This window comes from Falco punctatus, assembly GCF_963210335.1.
Source record: "Falco punctatus genome assembly, chromosome: 6".
NCBI classification, from domain to species: Eukaryota; Metazoa; Chordata; class Aves; order Falconiformes; family Falconidae; genus Falco; species Falco punctatus.
The window spans coordinates 204,478-224,440 of NC_137585.1; the positions used below are offsets into that span (position 1 = coordinate 204,478).

General features: G+C 40.9%; 1 protein-coding gene across 1 annotated transcript in view; it reads right to left on the reverse strand.

The window, feature by feature from the left end:
• Window positions 1–10,380, reverse strand: part of LOC308065422 (transient receptor potential cation channel subfamily V member 6-like) — a 34,718-nt gene extending 24,338 nt beyond the window's left edge. The window contains exons 1-2 of the mRNA XM_080391391.1: window positions 1,270–10,380; window positions 612–734 (exon numbers count right to left, since the gene is read on the reverse strand). Coding sequence (XP_080247517.1) covers window positions 612–734; window positions 1,270–1,471 — 325 coding nt within the window. The 5' untranslated portion in view covers window positions 1,472–10,380. The remainder of the gene's footprint in view (window positions 1–611; window positions 735–1,269) is intronic.
• Between the last annotated feature and the right edge of the window lie 9,583 nt (window positions 10,381–19,963).

A 19,963-nucleotide genomic window follows, 5' to 3' on the forward strand; every position in this document is an offset into this window, starting at 1 on the left:
AGCACACTGAAAGCTGCGTGACTGTATGTTCCTTCACGAGACATGAAGGCTAGGTCAAAACAAAGCTCCCAAAGAAGATTTACTTTAATTTTTCTATGTATTAGAGTGTTTTAAACCACATCATTATTATTTTAGTGGTTTCAAGATTCTGTCTGGCATACCTGCATTGGTAGTCAGAACCATTTTTTAAAAACTTGGCTCAGAGTCTAGACTCAAAAGCAGTGGCCACATTTGTTTTCAATCCCCATTCTTTGTCAGCCAAAGAACTAGTTTTTTCTCCTTTCAGAGGAGACCGGGTGGGTATCCCCTTTGTTACACATGAGCATGCCAGAAAGCAGACTGCACATACCCTGGCAATCCCGCAACAGCAGCAGGCTCACCTGTGGCTGAGGGTTTGTCAATTGCGCATTGGCATGTTTGCACATGTCTGTACCTGGCTTTAATATAATTCTGCCTTCCACAGATGGTCCCATTTGTATGTTGGTTTTGCTGTGTAACAGTTCAGCAATATGTTGAACCAGGAACCATATAGGTCAGTTCCCTAAATGTACAGGTAGTACCCCCTCTCTCCCCTGCCGAATCCTGCCCATCCTCCTTCCCTGAGGTGTTACCTTCATAGAGCTCTGAAGTCATCCTCTCATTGACAAGCTCAGGAGCTGCTTCCATCAGAGTCACTGCTGCCTCCATGTTGTCGTACAAGGCAGCTACATGAAGGGCAGTCTCCCCCACTGCACCTAGGAACAGCAGAAGCATACGAGTCATCTAAATGCTCACCTATTCCGGACAAAAGCAGAAATGGATTTATTGGGGTGGAGAATTGCAGGAGTGCTAGGTCCTCCCTCAAGTACTGCTGGGTGCTACCTCATCAGATGTCATGTCACAGCCATGTAACTGCACAGTCTCTGTCCTTCATCAAAGCCTGACAGCTGAACAGGGACTTGGGTGCTTGTAAGGAACAGCAGACGCTGACATGAAGCAAACAAGCACCCATCCCTTCCACGGGCCACCTTCCACAGCAAATCACCTCCCGTGGTCCCTCTAGACAAAAGGCCCATTCAAGCTGTAAATCTCTGATCTTCACCATTCCTGCAGGGTTTGATGAGCTCGCCAAGTCAGAAAACTCACTTGGTCGCAAAGCTGCTGACACAGACTTCAGCAGTTTGAGGTTGCTAACGCAAATGTTGCAGCAAACCAACGTACATACTACTCTGTTTGTTGTAGCAGGCTCTTGCCTTCCACAGGAAACCATTTGTTGCAAATAATCATTACCTCTCTGATAGATATCACATGTTCCATCAGTGAGAAGTTTCCTGATGGCTGGGAGGTTGTTCTCTTTGGCAGCCTGGAGGAGCGGGGATTCCCAGATCCTGCAGTCAAGAAAAACTGGCTGATAAGAAACGCAGTCAGGTACGTGGTGCCTCTCTGCAGAGCCAGCATGGCCTTTGCCTGGAATAGCATGTATCCTCAGCATCGCCACGGACAGGTCATGCACACTTACTGTCTGAGGTATTGTTTGAATGCAAAAAAATAAATCAAGAAAAGAACCAGGAAAAGCAGGAGAGTGCAGATCTAAAAACCCAGGTAGTTTATCACTGCTCGGTTCACGACGCTCAACCGTGCGGCGGCAGCAGAGGGAAGGATGGAGAAACCAGCAACCACCATGTTCTGCGTTACACAGCTCATATTTTGAGGCACAGAAGACAGCGAATGATGGGTCATTTGATATCTTTCCTGCCAGCAGACTAGGTATCTCAGAGGCCAGAAAAAGGCAGTAGTTTGTGGTTTGTGTGGTTTTGGGTTGGTTTTTTTTGGTTGTTTGTTTGTTTTTTTACACAGCATAATAAATTGTAAAAAGGTCAGAATCTTAATTACTCCCATAAGGAATGGAAAAGAAAAAGTACAAAGAAGAATTCACCTGGTGTTGTAGCAACACTTCCTATGGCATAATTAAAAGAATGAGCTCTGAAATGTAGCTCCTCATCAAAGTTATGAGGCAAAATCTGAAAGCTGGAATTCTCCTCAGTGTGCCTAAGTACATAAGGGGACATTGCAAAGAGCTACCTGCCACACTGCTTGCTCAGCATCCAAACAGGTTTTGCCAATATTCAAAATGATGAGTTAGCCACCCAAAAATCACAAAAAATAGGACAAAATCCACAAATTTGGGGTAAATATTTATTTTATCCTCTAATATTTTGAGAATATACTTTAAATTCATAAAAAGTGGTTTGGAGTGGGGCTTTCTGATTTTTGTTTTTATGCAAATAAAAATTCTAGTAGCCCAAGTTCAGGAGCTAAAGATTTAAGGGGAAGAAACACCCTCAAACCCAAAGAAACAGACTATATCTCACAAATGTTCAGTATTGAATAAAGATTCCTCTCTCCACATAGGAGATTTCTCCACAAAGCAAATTTTGTGCTTTTATCTCACCTCTGCTTTCCTGTAGTACAGATTTTTAATCTATTGATTAATAGATAATTATTTTAATTATTTTTATAATATTATATATTATTTACATTATATAATATATATTATATAATTAAAGAATTATATATATTATTATTAATAGAAAAAATCTAGATATATTAATATATCTAGCATGGCTCAGGTCAAGCTGTAACGTGTGATGTTGAACAAGTTTAAGGAGCACAGTAAAACAACAAATTCAAGCTGTTATGAACAAGGAGAACGGCAGCCCTCATTTTCTTACCTGTCCCTGTCTGTCCTTTTACTACCATCTAACAGCCACCAACAGATGAATGTTAGTTTTTCACACACACACAGAGATGCATAAAAAGCATATGGGACAAATGCATTAGTCAAACCAGGAGATACATTCGGTGCTTTCTCCTTGTGACCTCCCAAAGGTCTTCCTTTTATTCTGGGGTTATTGTGTTAACGAGACTTTGGGGATACAGTTTATAAGGCTACTACTATATAAAGAAATAAGTGTTTTGCATTAAGTGATAACACTGATGTTAGAATACGTTATCTATGAATATAACTCTATCATTAGTCACATGAAACCCCAGATCAGAGAAAGAGACAGAGAATATAAAATGGCAATAAAATTTATTGCACAAAAGTCTTCTCGGAACTTGTGCTTGCTAGGTATGGATAATTTAAAAATAAAACTATAGGAAAACAGGCAACGTACATTCTGGTGCTTACAGAAATGTACATTTCTTGCTTTAAGTGATTCTTTTATGCACAATAGAATCTCACAGCAAAAGAAAACATTTGATACACCATTATCTCTGAATTTAATACACCTCAAACGTGAAAGTTCTGCACACCTTTGTAGCAGAAAGATACTGACACACTTGAGAGGACTTGGGGGATAAAGCAAAACAAAGGGACAGGTTAGATAAATAGGAGCAATTTGAATAAGTGTAAATTAATGGGCACGTGCTACAAGTAATAAAAGAATAACTGAACATTATATTTATCATTCCACAAAAGGAGCATTTCCTGTCACTGGCAGCACCTCATTACCTAAGTCACTAGAAACTAGACTAGAAAAATGCTGAAGAACATAGGAGAAATAAAAACATTCAGAATACGAAGAATCATCCTGAACCACCCAGGGAGCCATTCTGAGATATTTTTGTGTGTCCTTCAAACTCCCAGCCTTTCTGCTTTGAGAAGCATTCCTTCTTCAGCTTCCTCACGTGCCAGTTGCCTTAGTCGCTAATTACATGATGATTTGATGAGAACATTGCACCTGGGGTCAGGCAAACAGGAACAAAATAAAAAGGCACTCTGAGCAAAAGCATAAGGGCAGGTATCAGCAAGGCAAGCTTGTCACCCCTGCCATTAGCCTGGCTGAGAAAGACCCTGTGTTCCTGAAAATAGAAGTGTCAGAGGCAGGACGTGAGAAGGAGGTGGGGTTTCTATAGTATAAACACTGCTACAATTAATACGTTAGTGTTTTACTGGGTAGGCCTTTATCCCTCAAATGACTTCAGATAGGAGGAATGATTGGGCAAGAGACAATGTGGGAGGACACAAACACAATACCTTTCTCACAAAATTCTCCAAAGCCCTTATAAACAACTAATTAAACTACAAGCCTGCAAAGAGGGAGATACCTAATAACTGATATACTCACCTTTCAGAAATTTAGGGCAAAACTGTCAAACCTTTCTAATTATGTAGGAACCTCCAATTGGGCTTAAAGAACTGGAGATCCCAGGCCAAACAGCAGGCTGGAGAAGAACCCAGAAAGGTTAGTAGATGTTGTGGCACACTACCCCTGATGCCTCTAAGGTCCCTGACTAACACGTTTATACCATATGCTTTTACTCTCATTTAATTTTCTGTCCCATATTTGGGGAAATAATTTGCTCCCATTTAAAACATACCATTATAATTATCAACTCCTTTTTGATACATTACAGCAATGTACTGAGTGTATAAATGCCAAGTACTAGATGAGCCAAATTCACCAATATAAAAATAAAACAAAGTCACCTGAATCTATACACTTCAAAACATTTGAATTTCTTTAAGTTCTGCATATCTAACCAATTTTCTTCCAGACCCATCAAACACAGCATGAATTTTACAACTCTAGTTCCTGTGTGTCAAAGCAGCAGCAGGTGAAATCTGTACCTTAGTCTCTTAACAGCGCTGCCTACAGCAGACGCTGAGTTTCTGTAAAGTGCCATTGCGTCACTGGATGGAGTGGGTGGCTTTCAGAGAATGATTCAGCAGAGACCTGTTGAGACACTCAGACGATAATCAGCACATCTAAGTTAAGCTCCAGTTCTAAATCATTCTCTTCATCAGCTATGGAGTCAAGGGGCACTCAGCTCCTAACTGAGGCAGCTGGGTTAGGTCTGTGACACTAGGCAATACCGATGTTGCCTGGCAGGATCAGTTTAGGACAGGCACAGCTACACAGCTAGCCAGTAGTTCCGATGGGCAACAAAAACCACAACGGTATCCACCTGGAAGCATTCCTGAGTTCTTCTTACTGAGCTAAGGAACTTAGCTGGGCTGAGGCACTTGGTAAGCCTCGATCATGCATTATTGTCAGTCGGTTTTCTTAACAGATGATTCAATTATATGCTTAGGAAGCTGTGAGTTGTTCTTCAATATAGGTGAGGAAAAAAATAAGGGATAACTGAAAATTCATTGTGAAACAAAGGAGCAGATAGAATGTAGGTCAGATTCTAACTGAGGGAGTCATGTAAAATGCTTTTAAACAAGGTTAAGGATTTCACAAGCAGTTTCTGCTGGTAGCATGTACCCTTTCCGATTTACAGCTTCTTAAACACTTCTTTTGGAGAGCATCCCTCTCACTACACTTATGAAGAGGAAAAGAATGCAAGGACAAGTCTATAAGTCTTAACTCTTATGAAAAGAAGAATTTGGATTTATAAGGTTATTCTTTTAAAACAAGGAAATAAGTTAAATATGTGAACTGCCTGGACAACCACCAATCTGAAGATTCTTTTTCAAGGCTGAGCTCACCAGAGGTGCAATGGAGCATATCTTTCTTCCCTTCCCTTCTCAGATTCTGCTACTTGAGTCATTCACTGTATGCAATTTTCTTATTGTTTGCTCTAGTTTAAGTTTGGCATCTGCTAGCTTCATGCTTCATCCCCAAGGCTGTCAGTTACTGAGGGTCTAAAGCAATTCTAACTGAGCTATAAATTCATCAGCAGGGTATTATTTCAACTTTCTTTTCCTCCCCTCTTGTGGTGTTCAGAATATCCATGCTCAGCACTTCATCATGCAATTGCCAGAGAAGATTAATCTTCTTCCTTCCTTCTGCTATTATGTTTATGTAAACATGTGTAAGACTTCAAGAGAGCAGAGAAGTGCTCAGAGAAAGCCAAGGAGCCAGAAAAAAAGGATCAGAGCAATCACCTAACAAGATGCTAAAAAATGAGTTAGGAAGTAATAGCATGAAGTGAAAAGTAGGCAAATAACAGGGCCTTGGGCAATCAGGGTCAGCAAATCTCTTCAGCACCAACAGCAAGGCTCAGCAAATTAACTGGAATCTCTTGTGCATGCATGTCAAAGCCCCCTCAGCTGACAGTAAACAGAGCGTGCCTGAAAATAAATTAAACAGGCTATTAATTGCTGATTCTACTAGAGAATAAATCGATGGGGAAGCCTTCTTCTTTCATCTATTTAGCCATCTACCACACTAAACAATAGAGATCTTAGTCACTTCCAGCTGGGCAAACTCCCTGCATTCATTTCCTTTTTTAAAGTTCTGCATCTGAGACCATCCTAAGAACAATCTCATGCTAGAACTGGATTATCAGTTCAGCAGAGGCTAGTTGTTATTTATTATCACTGAACTACTCATAAAACAAATGTGTTCTCTGAAGCATAAACCTCATCCTGCATCAAAACTTCCAGCCTGGGTGCTGGGTTTTTTTTTTCCAGTTTTATTCTAGGTTGTGTTCCTTACCCTGTGTCTAATTAGTTTTCTCCAACAATTTCTTAAATTTAAGTAGGGCTTGGTGTTTTTTTTTTCAGAACACAAATTTCATGTTTACTTCTTCACAAGGAAACCTATAGCCAAGTTTAAGGTAGCAGATTGCTTCCTCAATCTTTGAGCCCAAGCCATGTCTCAGGCACTGAGGGTAGCTGTGCATGTGTCTGTGTGTTGCTGGCAAAATGTGAGCTCTGCAGGACCTTTACACCTGCAAAATTAAGGAGGCACATTTGCCTGTTATTAGTCTTAAAACTTCCATTAGGATGAAAGTGTAACAGCTTAAGTCCAGAAATGCTGCTTTGACTTCATCTCACTTCATGGAGCAGAAGAGTTACCAACAGGCTGCTGTTTGCGTCTGGACTGCTCAGAAGCTGTTACTGAGACACAGCACAAGGGCAGCAGTGGAGCTGGGAGATGGCATCTTTATTGCACAGTCACCTTTGGGAGCAAAGGAACAGATTCATATGGAGACAGACACTGTGGATTTTAAGCAGGACAGTCCTGTGTGAATTTGTGCACTGAAAACTCAGGGAAGTTGTTTAGACAAACAGCAACACTATGGCGATATCTCTTATTCACCACCAGCTTGAGAGAGACTTGTCTAGAAGCTGCAGGCTCTCTGGGTCCCTGTACAGCTCTTCAGCAACTTAGTTTACTAGTGTCAGGCTGAGCTACTTTTTATTTGTGCCATGTTTGTTTTCAGGGTAAGCAAAGCACTTCAGTAATACATCTGTAAGACTGAAGAGCCACAAAAAGATTTGGAAATTAGAGGGGATATAAACTTTTTATTGCAATATGTTTGGAATGACCATGGCCTTCTGCTAGTTATGCAAATTGTCCCAAGCACCTCTAATGCGCTATTTCTCATAGCGCAAATTTCTATAGTTAACTATTGTGTAAAAATGCTTTGGGTTTCTTTTTTTTTTTAATGTATCACACAACTGTTTTATCATCATTAGAATAATCAAGCCTCAGAGCATCCCATGAAGGCCAGGTGATACCGCTAATTCCTAAGCAGCAGCTGTGAGAGAGAAGAGACACACAGAAGATAAATTATTAAATCAACCAAAATTATAGAGGCAGGCTACAGCAGAGAAAAACATAACAATTGTCCTGGATCCATGTGCTTCCTTCCTCTGATTCATTTACTAGTTATTTTTTATGAACACTGCAATTCTCATATGGTGGAATTTCTAAAATTACATGCTAGGGAGATTTTGTTCACATTTCCTTAGAACATCTTACACTGGAAACCAGATTACAAAAAAACCCACAACAAAACAAAACTCAAGCAATGGCTCTCAGTTTCTGGAAGATCTATTAGATCTATTAGACTGTGACAGGCATGTGATTTCTTTTCACCTCTGTCAGGTCTGAATTTTCATAAGTATTTATCTCTTTGTTCCCCATGATTATGAACTGTGTTGGGGTTTTAGGTTCATGTGCTCCAGGCTGTGTAGATCCCAGAGTTTATTTTCAAAGATAATTCTGGTAAGGACATACAAGATGTGACCACTCTCCCTGGGACTCCACACAGAGCTGTTTAAAACACACAGGCCGTTTAAAAACAAGAGCCTTGAACAGAAAGAAATGAGCAGAATAAGGCAAAATAAATTCAAGTTAAGTACCAAAGAAGTTAGCTTTCAGGTATCGTCATCACCAGATGCAGGTCAGGAAAAAGCACAGTTCTCTCGCAGACTTCCTCTGTGCAGTCAGAGCATACTAGTTAAATAGCAACAAATTTACCAATGGTTTTCAATAAGGTAATAGTAGAATTTAATTGCTGCTTATTACTGTATGTATTCCAGCACCATTAACACTAAGAACTCAAGCTGAAGCCATAACACTGCAATTCCACACAACAAAGTGACAGGATGAAGTAAAAGCCCTCTTGGCTTACAACAGTTTTTCCACAAAAGCAAAAGTTTTATAAGAGTACTTCCCACACATGAGGCACCACAGGTGTTTCTGGGTTTTCATCTGGACATAATTAAGAATATGAAAGCAATAAAACTGATTCCAGTCCTCTGCAAAATGTTCATTTTCTTTCACCTCAAACTGAGCATCTCTGGGGACAAGAAAGGAAAGGATAAGATAATAAGAGGGAGAAATGGTCCCGTCCCTCTTTAGGAAGAGTATCTGCATATTGGCACCATGGAATTTCTGACCACATAGCAGAAGGCTAATTATGTTAGTTGAAAGCTGTGGGAAACAGCTAAAACAGAAGGGAAGAATTGTGTCCCCATGCAACACTGATTTCACAGACAAGGATATCATAAGCAGAAAATGTGGTTTTACACAGAGTCTGATAAAGAAGACCAAAAATGTTAGGTTTTGGGACCACTGGAGTTGCACTGTAGTGCTCTAAGAGAAGTTTATGAAGAAGTGTTTATATGCCCAACAGTTTTTCTGATTCCCTTGATATGTAGCAACACACAAGATGTTCATGTGCCTGCAGCACATCACTAACCAGGATTGTCAGGCAAAGAGAAGGCTGAATGGCAACCTAATAGCAGCCTATGTGAAACGGAGCAACAAAAGGGGCTAAACCCTTCTTGGTAACAACAGATGGTAAGACAAGGGGTTACAGCATCAAATAATGATTTTGGAGGTTCAGGTTGAACATTTGGGAAAAACCCTTTGTCACTAGGAGTTTACCACAACCCTGTAACAAGTACCTAAATGTACGGTGGAATCTCTGCCCTGGGAGGCTTTCAAGACCAAGCTAGACAAAGCCAGAGCAGCATGATCTGTTGCTGGCAGTAGCCCAGCTTCAAGGGAGAGGTTAGACAGAGATGTCCAGATGTCCCTTCCATATCTCAATGACTTAAAAACATGAAGTTAATGTTATAATTATACAAATATTGATATATTTATACTTTTCTTTGGCACACCTTCATTTGGATATTGCAGAATATCTGAGAACTCAGTTTTCAGTTACCTGTGATGCTTTTCATGGATATACTAAAATGTAAAGGCTTCAGCATTCTGTGGAGACACTAATGTTCCCATTGTCCCTCCCCTTTTAAGCATATTTAAGTCACACTTCTCTGAAGTATAGTAGAACAGGCTTCTGTTATTTGGTCAGGAGTTAGATGATGATATATGTAAGTTTTTATGTCTACATAAAAACATTTGTCCCTCTTAAGGTACTATCCTACTTATTTCTGTGTATAGATAGTTAGGTTTTGTCCCACACAGCCACCGTTTTGTCGCCAGAGATGTTCAAAGTGTTGTTATGAAAGAAAAAAATTTACAAGGGACTGGAAGCAATTTGTTATTTGAGTACTGTAGAGTTTGTGCATACAGAAATTACAAGGAACAATGAAAAACAGATTCAGCTGGATTTCCATGAATACTCCTGCATGGCTGTGTGCAGAGGAAGCAACCCTGTACAGTAGTAACAAACAGCCTTGACTCAGTATTTACATGTGAAGACACAGGAAATCTTGATAATCTGACAGGAGTCGCTGTATGTGTTGACACCTGGGCCATGGGAGTGAGGGACAGCAATCGACCCCAGCAAGAGGCTGACCACCAGGGTGTGGAACAACTTTAAATCCACTCTATCCCACAGCAAGTGCAACCTTTAGAGAAACAGAAAGCAGAATCCTTGCAAAAACCAAGCCATTATTTCAGCTGGCTGCAGCGTATGTGTCACACACACTCTTAATAATAACTAAAGGAAATCAAACCCTCATGTATTTTCTCATGAGCTTTGCCAATGAAGCAGGGAAGACAAGAGTGTACATTATTAATTTGTGACTGGAGTCCGGCACTCAGGGTAATTAAATTGCGACCTAGTAAACCCACCTGTGAAAGCAGATAAGATTGGAACTTCAGAAGCATTCCACCTTGAAAGAAGAAATCTGATAGAGAAAAGTGCTCCAGGGTTGTTTAAAGTTTATCTACTGGCAGAAAAGCCTAAGGGAAAAGAGTGAGAATCAGCTGCAGGGAGAGAGCAGCAGAAGAAAGGGAAGAAGGCTGAAACACACTGTACCTTTTCTGCTGCAGTAAGTAGATTTCATCCAGGTGTTTATCCCAGGATTTTTTGCTTTGCAACTTTTGACTTACTCCACTCCAGATTCGGAAATAGAAGGGCTTGCTGTCCCCAAATAAAGGCACCCCCATAGCACGTGCCTTTTTTTCTCTTGCCTATCTGCCTGAAAGCCAGCGATCCTCACTTTGGAAGACCTCAGGGAAGGCTCACTGCAGGTCACGACTCCTCTGCCCCTGGACTGCCACAGAGAAGACTGTCCATCAGTGCATCAGCTGATTGAAGTACATGTAAAAACACAAAATAAAATCACTTGCCCCTAGCAGACCGTACCCTGAGCCTCATGAAGTACTTAGTTGCCAAAATAGCCCAACCCAAAGGTGTGTCTGATTAGAAGTAGCTCACCGGGAGCCTGCCCCTCACAAAGACCCTATACAGCGCCGAGGAATTCACACAGCATCGATGCCCTAGGCTTCTAGTAGTTCATTTCTGAAGCCCAGAATTGAGAAGCAATCATCCTTCTTATGTATCTCTGAATTCCTCTGGAAAGCAACATGTAAGCTATTTTGAAATCAACAACTGAACAGGTCAGGTGAACACCGTTTAAGTGAGTGAACATGTGGGGACGTGCCCTAAAAGGCACCATGCTCTGGGAAGGTAGCACAGAGAGCACACCTCCACCCCAGCTGGCTGCAAATCCCAGCAAAGAAATCATCATTATAGACTCCACCTCCTCTGCATCAAACAAAATCACTCTACCTCACAAGCTGGAATAAGAATTTATGTAGATTAATGTGTAAACTTTGCATATTTGTTTTCCTTTAATGTTCTACATTCTCTCACTCTTTCTTCACACTTCTTCCAGAAAAGCTTATTTAGGAAAGGGATGAAAATTTCTATTTAACAGAACCTAGATTTTGGTATAGAAAAAAACACCGTCAAGTTCATAGGGCGGTGTCTGCAAAGCAGTAGACAAGATATCAAAATGAAGAGAGGAGATAATTCTTCTTCTTGCGAAGAAGCTAGAAGCTACAGGAGAAGAAAAAAAAAAAAAAAAAAGATAAAAGCTCCTAGTTTCCAGTCTTCTTTCTCTAAAGACTTGTCATATTCTTGCATCTTGAATCAACAGACATGTCCCTTCGTTCTTACTCCTGCTGTAGTGGAAAAAGGATTTGGTTCAGAGTGCTGGGCAGAATCAGTGGGTCAGGGGGAAAAGTGTGTAAAGCAGCAGGGCTAAGTCACCTCTTGGAAACTCCTGCTCTGTTTTGAGGTCACTTACTTACCAAACCAGGATTCACATCTAAACTTCAGTAAACTCATGATGTGTCCTGTCCTATCCTATAAAAGTATAAATTACCACACAGAAAAAACAATGCTTTAAGGCAGACTTGAGGAGTCATGTCGTACAATGCAAGCTTCACTGAATTGTCCAGTTCTGGGAGGAAGTGTTGAGTTAAACTGTCAGAATGGGAAAAATTTATTGCTCGCTACACTGAGAGGTTAGAGCATAATACCAGGCAGACCCGACTAGCAAAGTGTGAGGGGTTTTAACAATATCAGTAATGTATCCCTCCTAACATTCTTGAGGAGGGGAAGCAACCCCACTCAAAGTTGAGAAGGTATTTAGACACTGAAGTCTAAATGTGTGAAGACACAATCCCTGTTTTCCTGAGCAGTTCTCCCAGGCAGAGAATACTTTCTGCTGCCCCTCCAAAGAGCAAAAGCCTTAGAAGCCTGGCATTGGCAGGATGGGCTGGCAGGGACACCGTTCTCCCTCCCTTGGTCAGCAGTGCTACAGCCACCCAGAAACGCTACTCCAAGGTGCAAAATCAGAGTAAGCCAAGAGAGCAGGCTGAGGGGAGTGTGGGTCCAGGGACTTTGAAACTAGGGCAGAGTCAGCTGGGCTACCCACAGGGTCTGGGGTGTTCGTTACAGCTTCATAATAGCCTCAAGTTGCACTAAATCTGACTCCATAGTTTTCCTTTACCCACTTGTTACATAAATATTTATATCTTAATACTGCAAAAGATGTTTTCTTGTAATTCATGACAGAGGTCAAAGCGCAGAGACAAAAGACGGGTGAAATAAGATGCGAGTATCGCATGGACCAAAGCCTCTGGCAGATCGTGACCACGCTGCCTAAGCACTGCCAGGCTCTCAGTCTAGCAGCAGGCTGCCAACAGCTTTTCAGAAACCAAGGGCCTGATAAGGCCTATAGTTGAGAGGTGGATTGTACATCTGTACAGCTTCAGTGTATGTGGGTTTCCATGTTCCTGGGATCTGCTTTTAGCTCTTTGTATCCCTTTCCACAGCTCCCCTCCCAGCTCCAACTGTGGCTCTGGCTCCCAGTCCTTGTTCTCCAGGCCTGACTGTAGCTCCTGACATTATTCTGGCTCTACTGTCCTTTTTCCCAGGTTCCCACTGCAAATAGGGTCTTGATCCCAGCTGCCAGTGATGCCCTTTCCTGGCATGTGCCTTGACTTCCCATTTCTGACTTGGGCTGACACTGACTGACCCAATTCCTAGAATCTCTTGATTCCAGCTTGGCCCTACCTAACGAATGTGACAGCTGATGTCAGAGTCTTACACACAATATCCCTCATATGTCCATAGGCCACAAGTAGCAATGTAAGCATGAAGACCTACAAAACACAACCTGGCCAAATGTGTTCTTCACACCACAGTGTCTAACAACACAAAATCGGAAGTGGGCTAGCAATGATAGGACAACATTGGTTCTGGGCAGTTCAGTCACCCCATGGTTCTAAAAGATCTATCAACATTACATATGGCAGTTAGCATGTGCTGCCCTTTGCAGAGCTATAGAAACTGTGTAAATAAGCCAATATGTGGAAATACTTCAGCAATAACCAAGGAATTCCTGTTTTCACATACCTTCTACAAAGGAAGAAGAAAGCCATTTTTGCCACTGGGGATCATGATCTTGCCAGACACTACTCTCACTTTTTTGTAGTGCATTGCATTTCTTTCAGTTCAGCCTAGATTAAAAAAAAAAAAAAAACAAAAAAAAACCAAAAAAACCCACACACAACAACAACAAAACAACCACATCTGAATAGCTAAGTATGAATTGCTTGACTTTTGGTGACCCTGGAACTTAAATTAGACTTTTCTAGCAACATGCCTGAAAACGAAAAATTACAGATAAAGACCACAGGAAAATTTTCTACATAATCTCCAGTTTTGTCTTCATCCCATCCACCTCTTTCTTTCAAAGATAAACCAAAATGGCTATTACCTGACCTATCATAAAAGTAGATTCAGTGCTAAGGCAGAGAGAGACATAATTTGCATAGTACATGGCAGGGATTCCTTTCCTTCTGAATGGCCCTGACCCTTACATTCCACGTTTTCACAAAACTCCTGTTAACCTTCCTGGGAATTTTGAGTGCTGAAGGCATGTAGGATTGAACCAAATGTGTTTATCTGCTGACATGGGAGTGCATGTTCTTTTTTTGCCTTTTCTGGCTTTCTCTTACAATTTCTTTAGAAGGGGGAAATTTACAAGAGCCACAAGATATTTTAAAATTACTACAAAGATCTAAATGTAATCCCAGTCTTTCACAAAATCCATGAGACTATGAACTGTGCTTAGCAGGAAACAAGACAAAAGGCATTGTAAAAGTAAGGAAGCCTGTTGAACCTACAGGAGAAACAATATTACCTGCACATGGTAGGAGTCCCCCTTTTATATCTTCCGAAAAGATCTTAAAGGTTTCTGTTAATCACAGAAAAGTACATAATGAATGGTACCAGGACAACTTAGACAAAGTGGCTTTTGAAGAAAAAGAGGATTCAACTTATATATTATGATGAATTGAAATTATCTTCTACATTTGCTTTCCAAATTTACCCCAAAACCCCATGTTAAATATCCAGTAGAAAAATAAAGTAGCATAATTGGATGCTTTACATATCTTCAGAGCATTGTGGAGCCACTGAGTGGCTAAGTTGCCTTGGTCAGTCAAGTTAACCCAAGTTGTCTATATACAGAGATAAGTATTGCCCCAGCCTTTCTGCTTGGACAAATTTCAGCAAAAAGACTTGCCTGTTTTGCTGACTTGTGGACAGCACCAGAGCCACAGGCTTCCAGGCCATTTCAGAATGACCTTATTCTTCCACTGTATATTTCTCCCTGTCTTGTTCCATATGTTCCTTCAGAATCACATACATGCTCAAACATTAAAAATAAAATGCCATTTTCTATTATTTGCTCCCGTTTGCAACAATCTTTCGCCTTGCCTCTCATAAAATTTTGCTTTTAAAAGATTCCTGCTTCAGAAATCATAAAACAAATGCTGTCATTTCAGCAACAGCAAAACCAAAGCGTATGGATTGCATACTCAAGTTTAGGCTACCATCTTAAGAGCAAGAGTGGAAGTTCAGCCTACAACCAGATTTCAGTCTTTCAACATCACCCCTGTACATTTCTGGTTCTACTGCAATTCTTTTTCTGACATCACAGCACCTAATACAAGCTCTAGAGATGTGACTTATAAGAGAAAAGAATGAGAGAAGCAGAAGTACAGGAAAATGGAATGAAAGATAAGTTTCTGAGTATAGACAGGCCAAAGAACAAAATCCAGAACTCACCAAGTCAGCAGTGATGTAGTTTCTCCATATGTATAATAGATAATCTTCCATTGGAGAAGGTTGTAATAATGACTAGCCAACAATTTCTTGATGTATTACAGATATGTTAGGGAATCCTGTTGGACTGTGATATTTCCAGTTATTCAAGTTACAGTATCTTACTTGTGTAGCATAGGAAAACAAAGCTGTGGATAATTGCATGCAAATGCATAGTATTATGTAGTTTCATATCACACAACTGAGTGGTGACATATATCAAAACCCAAACGTAAGTAACAAAAGAAAATAAGTAGATATTCCAGAAGAAGCATACTAGTAGTCTTATCTCTACCAGTCTTGAGAAACTCTTATGGTCGCAAGATCTCCTCTATGGTATAAATAGGAATTACTTAACTACCAGTATATCACAGATAACTTAGAAATAGAGGTAACTTAACAATGCATTAAAAACTATATTAAGGCCTAATATTGTTTTATATTAAAAAAAAAGAAATCTTTAAGGTTCTACAATATATTAAGCATCTAATACTGGCGGGCAGTTCTGCTAATCCCTCTCCCAGCCTGAAAAAACATAAAAGGCTAGAGGCAAGCTTGCTTTAAATAAAATACTACGCTGAATTATCTTAATTAATAGTGTGTGTTTCTTGTTTGTTAACATGTGTGGGCAGTAAGCCTGTTTAAGAAGAGACTTAAAGTGAAGTGGATCTCTACTTTTTGACTTGGAGTAGCAGGAGCAAGGCTAGCTACTTGTGGTGGGGAATGGCAGCACCAGTGCCTTTTGAAAGATGCATTCCCAGGGTCATGGTGAGTTAGATGAGGGAGCTGCCATAGTTTTGTTGGATGCTACAGAAAATCCTGGTGCAGTGGCACAAAGATCACTAGACTTCATAAAACTGACCCCACCAATGTTTGCAGTAGACTGTAGTGTTTCCAGGAAAAGCCAAGAGACAATAGCAAGAAATGAAGGCCCCCGGTGAGTGCAGCTATAGTAAAGGAAAGCTTTTAGTGAAAAGAGGATTGTCAAGAAACTTCCTAATTCATAAGTAACCTTGAATGAGTGGGTCAGTGGGATTCTGCCCCACTGGGGAGTCCTGGATGCTTTCCTACTGCTGTCATTTGAGCTATTAGATTAAGTCAGAAAGCTTTCTGTTGGTGAGCTGGGGAGTTTAGAGTTTACCATTGGTTTAACTGAGAGACCAATCCCCCAACCTCCCCTTCAGGGACAGTGTCTCAGGGACTCATGTACTCAATAAAAGCAGAAGTATATTCCTTTGGAAAAGATGGAATGAGTGAACATGAAACCGGCATTCTAGTTCTACACAGAGGGAACTGGTAGTGACTCCTAACATAAAAATAGGTAATGTAGAAAAGGGCTTGGAACCTCACCTGGACTGTGGGCTAGCATAAAAATTGTTACAGTAGGACCTGAAGCTTTGAGACATTGAAATCAAGCCATGAGAGCCTTTTCATCTGGACTTCTTCAAATGAGGTCTGGGATCTTAAAACAGCCCAAAGGTGATACTAAGAATCTCTAAACCAGCCTCTACCATGGGAGAAAGCATTAGCAAAAAAGAGCCCCTCACTAGTTTTACCTTGTGGTCAGGAGTGCCATATGAATACCTGTCTTTAGTTCAGTAACTGTAAAGTTCTGCATGGAAGTGTTGGAATTGGTACACCCTGCTTTTTAGTAGAAATTCTCCTGAAGATACAGAAAAGGGTGAAAATATGTATTTGGGATGCATACACCGGAACGTTAACCCCCAAACCTGTGGCTAGCAACACTTTTCCATTTGGAAAAAGGAAGAAGTTAGTGTGACAGTTGCTAGGTGTTCGTGCCTTATAGTGTTGAATTCAGACTGAGTGTGAGCACGCTGGCTCCCAGTTTCATAGCTTGCTGGCATCAGGCTTTGAAGATTCTTAGAAACCTCTGAAAAATGAATCTGTCCTGGCTTGACTTTTTGTTATTTGGGTCTTAGCCTGTGGTAATTGTGCTACTGTCTCAGGATAACAGACAAGAAATCAAACTTGGATTGTGGCTGGTTTATTTGTTTGACAACAGGTGACACCACTTAGTACTTGGAACAAGCAGCTCTGAGTTATGCTGTTGTCCAAAGCATCATTAGGGAGCTCCTGAATATATGTTTTGATGGAAAAGGGAGAATTTTGAGGGTAACTGCTTATGACAAAGGTCCAGCTTTGGTCCTGGCTAACATGGGAAATCTGGGCTCTGTTAAATATTTGTCTTTAAGAATATTATTTGCTGATGGTTTCTTAGAGCCATATATCACAGATCATAGGGCATGCTATAAACACCTGTAACCTGTGAAATCACAGATTACAGTGAAAATATTTTACTTCTTTTTTTATACCCCTCTCCTACCTTGGCCAGGTCCCTGAGTGTAATGGCCTTCCTTTAATGGCCTTGACCAGCGTCACATGGGGTGTCCACCCACATACCCATCACCTCAAACCTGGCCAGCATCCTGCTCTGCTACCCAGCCCCAAGTCTCCCACGCCTTCTTTCTCTCAGTACCCTGTCCTTGGCGCTGTGTCTCCTGAGATAGTCCTACAAATCCCCACAATTAAACCACTCTGCTAACAGTCCTTTCTGACCCCAGATACTTGTAAGGTGTGAGGATACATGTTGCTGGGAGGGGACACTATTAGGTTCCTGAGTACACTAATGGGCTTTGATGGCCCTGACTAGTCTAACCCGCAGCCTTCACAAACACACACACCACATACACCCTGCCCACGAGTATGGAGCCCCGTTTAAAATCTGTCTTGTGTCTTCAATTCCTTCCTGATCTGTTCTGAAGGAGCATAAATATTTAGCTCAGCTACAGCTCTGCTTGTATTTGGCCATGGGCTCCAAAGGTCTAGACCCTGGCCTGCTGACTAACTCCTAGCTTGACTTCAAACTTGCTTTGTCAATATGGACCCTACCTAGTGATAAGTGAATCTTGGTTACGACCACTGGACATCATTCTGATCAATGAATTAGCTTCCTAGTTTGATCTGAGACCTGCCTCATCACCACAAAACTGCCTGACAATATAGGCTCTTGCCTGAACCTGGCTACCATCTCCAGGCCTGCCTGCTCACTTCGCTCTGGCAGTGTGGGGCTGTACCTGGGGTGATGAGGCCTCTGTAGTCTGGCATGGAGTCATGCTCAGCTTCCCATCCCTTCGGGTGCAGCCAGCCCTTGCTGCTTCCTAATGTTTCCCTCACAATTTAAGTGGTCCTATAAATACCTCTGCACTTATTACTCTTCAAATTGCAGCATCAAAGATTGTCCCAGTGAAGTCTTGACCTGTTCTGAAAGTTTTGGCAGTAGCAAGAGATCATGGGAAGAGGCCAGATCTGACTGGCTGTTCTGCAAAATCAGCTTTGATAACCCACTGTTCCTAGAAGTAATATTAAAGTATAAATAAATATCTCTGCTTACGTGAACTTGTTGCTTTCAACAACAGAAAATAAGTAATCACTGAGAAATGGTAGAGTCCACTTCTGGTATCTGAAGAACTGTTTATAGAATTTTTCTGGCAGAGAAGTGACAAAGGATCCAGCGGTTTCTTGCATTAACTATTGGAAGCCCTTTGATTAGGTGAGTTTGATCCCAAGCAGAGAGAGTTTAAAGAGGTCTCCTCTGAAAAATAGCATAGAAACTAGAAATGTTCCTCTCAAGCAGGTTATCCTGAAGAAGGATATTCATCAATGGGCTCGCCTATAGACAGAGGAAGTCTGTCTGTTAATCATCTTTGGTTAGTTAAGCCAGGGAAGGTTCAGGCTACTGTGTTACTCTGCAAGTAATCCTGTTCTTTCTGTGCAGTACTGATTTGCAATAGTTAAGAAACATACTCAAAGGCTGTAGCACTCATTGTCCTGAACTTCTGGGAAAAGGACTGTTATACACCTCATGGAAAATTTTACAGTAGAAACTGAAGAGTGCTGTACGCAAAGTGAAACTGATTCAGGGAGAAGGCAGGGAACTAAACTTTATAAGAAATTTTAACAGCACTGAGAAAGGAAATGACAAATCTCCTGTAAAGTGGAACTGGTTGGTTTTTTTTTATTTAATGCATTTCTTAACTGCTAAGACTCAAATAATTTATTTGTAAATTTAGTTATTTATTAGCAGTTAGTTATTTTCCCCTTTTTTTCTGCTGGAAAAGTTGGTGGTTGAGATATTTTTGTTGTTTGAATTTTTGTTTTTCCTCAGGTTCTGTTGTTTTCACCCTATTTAATAATGCAGAATCCTTTTTTGTGCCTGCCAAAACACTGTGCTAGATCAGAAAGTTTCATTTCATTATCATTCTTCTGTATTATGTTGAGGTTTTCTTCACATTCATGTTATCCAATTAGACTTCATCAGCTAATGAATTTCAGCCTGATATACCATGACACCTGAAGAGCTACAACAGCTGTATGTGCATTGGTGATTTGTTTCCCCCACCCCCGCCAACAAGATGACAGAAATTTTACTCCACAGCAGAAACAGGTTTGTCATTACAACCACATAATTAAGAACATGATGAATGACCAAAATTAAACATTACCCTCTCTTCCCACTGAGAATGTTGAATATACCAAGAAGCTGTTCCTTAAAACAGACCTGCACTGATTAAAAACTGAGTACAGAGCAAAAGTGATGCCGAGAAGTGAGGTCTTCAGGCACTGGGCTTAGCTAAAGTGATGAACTTGTTGTCTCTGGTGTGTGTTCAACTGTTGTCCCACCCCCCCCACCCCCCCCAAGTAACAGTTGAATTTTTCTATTCTTCAGTTGCCTGAAGCATACAAAGCACATGTTTGCAACAACTACCAACTAGGATCTTATGGGGAAAGAAGTTACATTGACTTAGATAACTCTGAATAGGGCAAACATTTAGAAAAC